The sequence below is a fragment of the Psammomys obesus genome, unplaced genomic scaffold (assembly GCF_907164565.1).
Source record: "Psammomys obesus unplaced genomic scaffold, mPsaObe1.curated_primary_1811, whole genome shotgun sequence".
NCBI lineage: Eukaryota > Metazoa > Chordata > Mammalia > Rodentia > Muridae > Psammomys > Psammomys obesus.
In genome coordinates this window covers 1,280,507-1,288,734 of record NW_026592481.1, presented here as the reverse complement: position 1 = coordinate 1,288,734, position 8,228 = coordinate 1,280,507, and the positions used below count along the sequence as shown (strand labels likewise).

The window sequence follows — 8,228 nt, the reverse complement described above, 5'->3', positions numbered from 1 at the left end:
TCATAGAGGCCCTGAACCTAGACAAAGAGAGTGGGGTTTGAGCCTTGCTGGAGCCTCTGTTGTTAGGCTTCTCCTTTTTTCCCTTCTGACTAGTGCTCTGGCCAGAACAACAACAAAAAAAAAGTTCAAAAATCATAAAACTTGTTTTCAAGAGCTCAGACTTCCTACACTGGAAACCAAAAGAAAACAGTGTCTGCTCATATCACTTCCTGGTTCCGTGGGGCATGAGTTTGAACGGGGGCATTTTGTTGGCACATTTCTCACAGGGTGCAAAGGCCTGTGAGCTGCTAGAAGCAAGGCAGTTGTGAGGCAGGCTCTTTGTTTGCCTTTTACTGGAAGGCCCCAAGGTCAGAGTGCACCTTGTAGCTGAAGTGACCAGGGTCTTTGAAAGCAATCTTTTTGGCCTCTCCACTTATTTGTCTTTGTCCCTTTAATTGGAACTGAAAACTCCCACCTCAGTGGTTACTGTGCCCAGCGTATGCTAATCTATTTAGAAATTTAAATATGGTTATTGGATTCATTGGTTGAAGAACTGACTTCCTGTACTGAGAATCAGCTTAACATCGTGATCATGGTTTATTGAGCACATACTATCTTCTAGATGTCAAGGAACACAAAGCTTTATAATTCAGGCTAACCTCAGACTCACTATGGATAACCTTGCATTACTGATCCTCTTGCTTCTACCTCCTGAGGGCTGGGATTTCAGGCATGTCATACCATGCCTGTTTCGTGTCATGCTAGAGCTTGAACCCAGGGCTTCATGCATTCTAGGCAAGTGCTCTGCTAACTGATCTATGTACCCAGACTTTTTAGTTTTTATTTTTTGCTATATATTTATTTGCTTATTTATTTTGCTTATTTGCTAAACCAACAAAATACCCTATTGATACTTTATTAGAAAAAAATAGTATATTTGTGTATTAATTATCTAGAAATAAAATATATAAATTTCCATTAAAAGAAAAGTAATACCAAGTCTCTTGGAGTTTTTGTTAATGGCAAACACTAAAGCATTTTTTTTCCTTTCTTCTCAACTTTTCATTTTAAATAAGGACAGGACAAAGTGCTTGCCATTCATCATAAAGTTTGGTCCCAAGAATCTGATCTTCCCACAACTCCTACTGCTACTTATTTTCATTCATCCACTTTACAGACAGGAGTTAAGAAAGAATGATTGACATGAGGAGCCCAACACTTTTAAGACAATTCCTTTTATTTGCATTTCACTTTATCTATCTCACCTTTTCCTTGCTATTTTTCTGTCGGTGGGCAACTCAAGCCCATTTACAGAGGACTCAGTTCCCACAGCAAGTTGTTTCCCTCTATAAGAACCCACCTGCTCTTTTTCTGTCTTCCTGTCCTCAGCTAAGAAGGCTGCCTGCTACCCTATTACCAAAATAGGAAACTCCAGATGTTCATAGCTCTTCCGTCTCCTCTGGCCACATGACTTTTGTAAGGGCTAACCTTTCCTAAGGCAAAGAGGCAGCAAGGTTTTGGCATTCCTTTTCCTTATGGAGATATGGAAAGGAAGACTACTTTTTTTGACAACAGCTGAGTGAGGGAAACTGGAATCAAGCAACCCACAGAAATGGTGTCAGTGTAATTGCAGCTGTCAGCAGAAGAGGCCAGGAATGCACCCTGCAAGATTCTTTTCTGTGTTACAACAATGCTGTGAATTCCCTGCAAGTGAACATGGGTAGGGAGGGGAGGTGTTACCAGAGAGGTGACATTTGATGCATGCTCAAACAGGTCCAGGGCCCCATTCAAAGGGCAGAAAGGCAGTCACCCAAGTGGAGCATTAACTGGGGAACCAGACGGGTCACCTGCTCCTGTCTACCCCTATCTTCTTCCTCCTCCGTAAAAGGGAAGTAGACGAAGAAACGGGGAAGTCCAAGCTGCTCCAGCAGTGACATTGTAGGGTCTCTAAAACACTTGACTCATTCCCAGAGAGGCAAAACCTCTGTCATAAAAAATGCTTTGCAAAGGGTTTCTGGAAACATCCCTCCAGGGCACAGAAAAAGAGAAGGGATATTTTGCAGTTCTCTGTGTCTCAGAAATTATCTCAACGATGCCTTTTTATAATCTATGTAGAGCTCCTATCACCTGCCGCTAGCAGGCACAAGCGTGGGACCTGTAATTACTTTTTAGTACCAAGTAGTCTCTGGTACTTACAGACTCAGGTGCCATTTTGAAACCAGCACATCTCTACCAAAGTCGTCCACATGCATCGTAGAAAGCCTTACCCTCCAAACCTAGTTTGCGCTTCTGTTTCCACCTTGACAAAGTAGAGCTCATGGAATGTGATCTTCGGAAATCCTTGGCTCTTGTTAGCAGTCTTTTTTAATTGATGAAAATAAGAAAAAGGAAATTAACTTCCTTGTTGTCGGTCAATAGCAGAAGTTGAATTTGACTTATTTTTAAGGGGGAGGCTGTGTACCTTACAAAACTCCCAATTACCTTACGCCCAGCAAATACTAGTTATTTGACTCGAGTGTTCACGAAAATTAATAGCAAATAATATAGAGGCGGCAACGCTGAAACTTTTCTTTAAAAAAAAAAATCACTCAAGTATTTTTAATCGCCCTCTCAAATCAAGGGAGAAGACAAGCGAGGGAGACAACGAGGGCCGAGTCGGGGCAAACGCAGTCCACTGTTCTGAAAGCTGAGTCATAGGAATCAGACCCCAGCAGCCCTTGTGTGACAGACACCGCACCCTATCTTGGGGGCACAGGCTGCAGACAAAGCCGGTTTCGAAGTAAAAGAATGCCTGTCCCCCAGGTGCCATTCAGGCCCGTCAGTTATCACGCATTGAACCGTAAGAACAGGCTTGGGCGGCTGTTGCAAAAGTTCATAAATAATAAAATAAAATGACCGTCATTTTGAAGGCGTTATTCCTTTTCTAGTTCCTCCACCGATGTAGTTAGAGGGCCCTGGTAGATTAGGATGTGGGGGATGGGGTGGGGGTGGGGGTCCGACAGGCCTCCGTACGCCCTTCCGGAGAAGAGGCGCGAAGGAGTTAAACGGTACTGCGAGTGACATCACCTCATTTACATAGGAGCGCGCATATAGCGGCGCTCGCCTTGCCCCTCCCGACAATAGGCGGCGGTTTCTGAGCAGATCGGACTCTCCTCGTCGGCGTCGGCGCACCTCACTCGGTGAGCCCCAGGGCCCCTTTCTTCTGTCCTCCACACCTCTGTCTGGCGTAGGCGCTTGCCCCTCATCCTTAAAGTCCAAGGGTATTTCAAAGCAAGGTTGTTTCGGGGAATTTGGGGGATGTTAAACTCTTCCAGATTCTGAGTAATGGGAAGGGGAACTTAATATATTTTTTAAAGAAAACCCCACAAATTCGAGCGTTTTACTGCGCAACTTTGAGGGGAACCGTCTTCTCTCCTTGACCCTCAAATCCAAAAGTATTTTCCCTTGCCTCAGAGGCTGTAATTAACTAGAAAAGGAAAGATCCTTTGTTCTAAGGCTCTGTATTCCCCTTAAATGCCCGTTGGCTTCGAGGGCTGTTTTCTGTGGCAGCTTTAACCTAACAGGATTGTAGCGAGAAAATTAGGAAGTCCTTGGAGAGGAATGTATGCAAACGCGGTTGAGTGTCTCCTGTATGCAGATTGAGATGGATTGGAGAGAAGTGGAGAGGCAGCTTTGTGTGCAGCGGCTGCATTGTTGGGCTAGAGGGAGGAGAGGAAGCGAGTAGGGCGGTGGTCCGCAGCTGCCAGAGTCAGCTACCGCCTTTGTGAGGAGGAGAAAATTGGACCGCCTGGCATCTTTTAGGGAGCAAGCCCTTCTAGAAAATGTAGATGGGTTTTGCGACCTTGGCTCTATTTTAAAAAGAGTTTTTACTCGACTCCCTTTTTCCCCGCCTTAAGCTGGAAGTGGCTTCAATCTATCCCGATTTAAATTTTTCAACACCGCAATGTTAACCTCTCTCAATGATGAATTTCATTATACGGAAATAACTTTGAAAGCCACCTTCGCTTTTTGATTCTTCACATTGGAAATACTAAGGAAGATTTTTTCCCCCAATAGAAGGAGGGTCTTTAGCTGGGAATGGAAGAGGAAAAGGACAGGGAGGGGAGTGGTAGGATTTCAGGCTTGGATCTGAGATGGGGGAGTGGGGGGACTGTTTCGGAACTGGGAGAAGCGAGTGTGGGTGGTGGCTCTTCCTTAGCCTTGGACTTGGCTTTGTACCTGCAGCTCCTTCCAGCAACCATGTCTGACAAACCCGATATGGCTGAGATCGAGAAATTCGATAAGTCGAAATTGAAGAAGACAGAAACGCAAGAGAAAAATCCTCTGCCTTCAAAAGAAAGTAAGCTGTTCGCCCCCACCCATTTTAAGAACAGGCTGGGCGGGAGCAGAGAGGGAGCAGAGGCGGGTAGGAGGAAGGGAGGGGAAGCAGGGAGATGGGGGGGTGCAGGGGAGGAGCTGACAGTTTGATGATGAATGTGGCCTGCAAAGGTTAATTAAAAACTGTTTTGCAGTCAACAAATGCTGGGCTTTAGTGATTTAATAATTTAATATTTAGTATGCCATATTATGCAAACACATTTATTGGTTAACTACTTTTATTTAATGTCTTTCTCACCAATGGCTACTTATGCATCTTTCTAGAATTTTTATGATATGAAAAAAATTTTTAATGAAAATATTGTCATTTTATAGAGAGCTCTAAGCCTCTTTTTCTTTTTTTTTCCTTCACAGCGATTGAACAGGAGAAGCAAGCTGGCGAATCGTAATGAGGCGAGCGCCGCCAATATGCACTGTACATTCCACAAGCATTGCCTTCTTATTTTACTTCTTTTAGCTGTTTAACTTTGTAAGATGCAAAGAGGTTGGATCAAGTTTAAATGACTGTGCTGCCCCTTTCACATCAAAGAATCAGAACTACTGACCAGGAAGGCCTCCCCTGCCTCTCCCACCCATTTGCTGGTCTGGCTAGCAGAGAGGGAAAAGAACTTGCATGTTGGTGAAGGAAAAAGCGGGGTGGGAGATGGTGAAATATAGTAAAATTCAAGATGGCCCAAGGTGTCCTGCAGGATGTAAAATGCAGTTTAATCAGAGTGCCATTTTTTTTTTGTTCAAATGATTTTAATTATTGGAATGCACAATTTTTTTAATATGCAAATAAAAAGTTTTAAAACCTGCCTGGTGTGTCTGTTTGGTATCTGGAAGGAGTAGTTGAATGGGCAATAAAACCTTTGCAAAAGTGCCTGCCTTTTGGTCACTGGGACACAGAAGGGACAAACACAAACTGCCTTGACATCACAGCACTGGTTTAGTCCAGGTATGTAAAATACCTTGTCTGTAGCAAATAATTGGGAGGTCATCTTAAACGGATTGTGAGTTCCTAATGGGTTACATGAAATGTTTAATGACAATATTTGCAATCGGTGTAGCCACCACTGTTGGCTGAAGTGGGTGGGGGATGACCAGCCTGGCAAACTTACATGTAGTTTGAGCCTTTTATGGGTTTTGGTAAATCAACATTGAATTTATTGGATATCACTCCAGAAAATAAAAGGTCGCCAGTTCAGCACCTTTGCTTTAGGTATCAAAATGAACTCAGGTAGCCAGTTACGTAGTATTAAACAAGTAGAATTTAGGACAATCCTGTGAGGTAAAAATAAAGCTACATTAGTATTTGCTTTAGAAAGGGATTTGGAATTTTTCGTCATCTAATGACCAGTTTGCAAATCAAGCCCAATATTTAAAATCATCTTTATAAAAGCAAATGCATTTACCATTAAAGAATGATTTCAACTTAGTGACATACTAATAAAGAATGCTTGGACTTGGAGGACAAATGCAGGACAGATGAAATCTGGGCCAAATTTAAAACCAGCAGATAACCATCTGCTGACCCAAAGGTCTTGTCTTGATTCCTCTCTAATCTTCAATCATCTGAGCTGCATATTTTAATTGATGGGTACAAGCAAAGCCCTTGTTTTGGCCAGGCCACAACATGTATAAAGAGAGGCAAAATGAGCTGTCAATTTTTAACAGTAAAATGAAGGTCCTGGAAGCTCCATGGTAGATTGCTCTGCTCTTTATGAAGGATGCAGGTTTATAAAGCAAAAATACAGCAAAAATTAGCTTGTGAAAGTACCAGTATAAAAGGTGTGGGGGTGGGGGGTGGGGAGGAGTGTGCATTACTAAAGTCAGTTGATTTCCTTTGCTCAACACTTCCTTTGAGCAATGCACATGAAGCCATGTACATGTGGTTTAGACAACTGAGGAGACCATCAGTGAACCAGCCTTTATCTGCCTGTTAGGGCTAGGATGTCAGGTCACAGTTCATTCATACTGTGGAGAGGAGACAGAAGGAAACAGCACAAGGGTTCTGGGGGTGGCAGTCCTGTAGCCTTGACATTTCCTTACTGACCTGCAAGGCAGAGTATAAGCTCAGGGAAAATGTCCAAACCACAAAGAAAAAACACACCCATGCAAGTTTTGCTCGGTGTGTTTTCAAAAACGATTCGAGATGAAAGGAGTTTTTGTTTGTTTGTTTGCTTGTTTTTGTTTCTTTAACAAAAGAAATCCACACAATTTCAAGGTTCCTCCATTTAAAAAGGAAAGGGAAAGGAATAATTCACAAAGGTCAGTGATGGAAGATGCCCTTTCTGTCCTAGGAAGACCAAGACAAAATGTAGTGGGGACAAAAACGTAGAGTTAGAAATCTAGGGTTGGGGATATAGCTAAATTTGTAGAGTGCTTGCCTAACATGCATAAATTCTAGGTTTTGAGTCCCAGAATTGCATAAACCCCGCATAGTGGTGGAGGCAGGAGGATCAAAAGCTCAAGGTCACCCTCTGCTTCCTAAGAAGTTTGAGTCCAGACTAGGATACAAAAGATCCTTTCTCAAAAATAAAAATAAAATCAATTTAGAAATGATTGAATGCTGGATGCTAAATCAGATGTATCTGCCCACATCACGTGATAATGGAATTTGAGTAAAATACTACACAGGGTTGAAAAAAGGAGCATTTTGTTCATGTTTTGTTGTTGTTGTGATGGTTGTGACAGTATTATTATTATTATTATTTAAACTCTTTCTTTGATGGAGCATTCTATATTCTTCCCAGGAGAGAATCTTTCAGAAGGGCTGGAGGTATTTAAGAATCAGTGTGGGAATTTATGTTTCTGCTATCTGAGCACCTTGGAGTGCAAGTATTCTCAGAGATGTTGAAGGAGACAATACATTTATCAATAGTACAAGAGAGAGAATGTTACAACTAGAGTCCCTTGCTACTACGTCTTTGACCAACCTCCTAGAAGAATCAGGCCAAAGAGCTTATGTAAACTTCAGGCAAACTGGACCTAGTGAGGCATGATTGTAATCCCAGTACTTGGTGGGATAAGAGATGAGGATCTAAGTTCTAGGCCAGCTGGAGTGACATAGTAAAACCTCTGCTTCTAAAATAAAATGGAATAAAAAACAGTTACAGAATTTTACAGTTCTGTAAACTTTAAACTAATTCAGACAAATAAAATAGAACTAGAGAAAATAAGAGGCTCACTGAAAGACCCTTGGATTGGAGCTGTTTTCAATCTCATTAAATTGTCAACTATTTTAGCTGTGTCTATTCCAGTCTTCTAATAGATGGGCTTTCAGCTTTTAGGACAACAATGCACAATTGGTGGTGTATGCAAATTGACTGAACAAGTGTAGAAGTAGAAGGCATGTGGGCAGACAAAGTTTTATGTGCATGGAGTCTCTCAGCTTTATCAGGCTTCTTGCAACCCTTATAGTCACAGTTAGGTTTTATTGCCTATACATGCATTGAAGAATCTGTTTATTTACCAAGAGAAGTATAATTCCTCAAAGACACAAGAAAGAAAAGCAGTTTGTTTCTTTTCTTTTTTTTTTTTTCTGTTTCCAAAAGTATGAGTGCTATTCATGCTTTCTAGAAAGAATACTTCATTTGGAAATTGTGTTACAGCCAAATTTTTTTTTTAAAAAAAGCCTTTCTTAGCTCAAATATGTACATTTAAAACATTTTAAATAATGCAGGGAGCACCAAATGCTTCATTTTCCACAGCATCCCTCATGGGACTAGCATGAATATAAGAAAAGTAAAATAATTTCTTTGCCCTCACCCCACCATACTCACTTTCATATTTTGTTTTCAAAAGTTATTTGTAAATCATATCTTCATGAGCAGCTTACATTGTAATCTAAAAGAAAGAAACACACCATTTAGGGGTTCCTTTATCTTTTA

The 8,228-nt window shown here is 41.6% G+C and overlaps 1 protein-coding gene across 1 annotated transcript; it reads left to right on the top strand.

The window, feature by feature from the left end:
• Positions 1–3,074: 3,074 nt before the first annotated feature.
• Tmsb4x (thymosin beta 4 X-linked) lies at positions 3,075–5,153 on the top strand. Its single transcript, XM_055613348.1, has 3 exons — positions 3,075–3,158; positions 4,204–4,318; positions 4,711–5,153. The coding sequence occupies exons 2-3, from the start codon at positions 4,219–4,221 to the stop codon at positions 4,743–4,745; spliced, it is 135 nt and encodes a 44-aa protein (XP_055469323.1). The 5' UTR covers positions 3,075–3,158; positions 4,204–4,218; the 3' UTR covers positions 4,746–5,153.
• Positions 5,154–8,228: the final 3,075 nt, after the last annotated feature.

Bases quoted from the DNA above. Each gene is read 5' to 3' on its own strand.
- Tmsb4x (XM_055613348.1), top strand. From the start codon at position 4,219: ATGTCTGACAAACCCGATATGGCTGAGATCGAGAAATTCGATAAGTCG. The intron at 4,319-4,710 runs GTAAGCTGTTCG...TTTCCTTCACAG, and splicing joins TCCTCTGCCTTCAAAAGAAA to CGATTGAACAGGAGAAGCAA.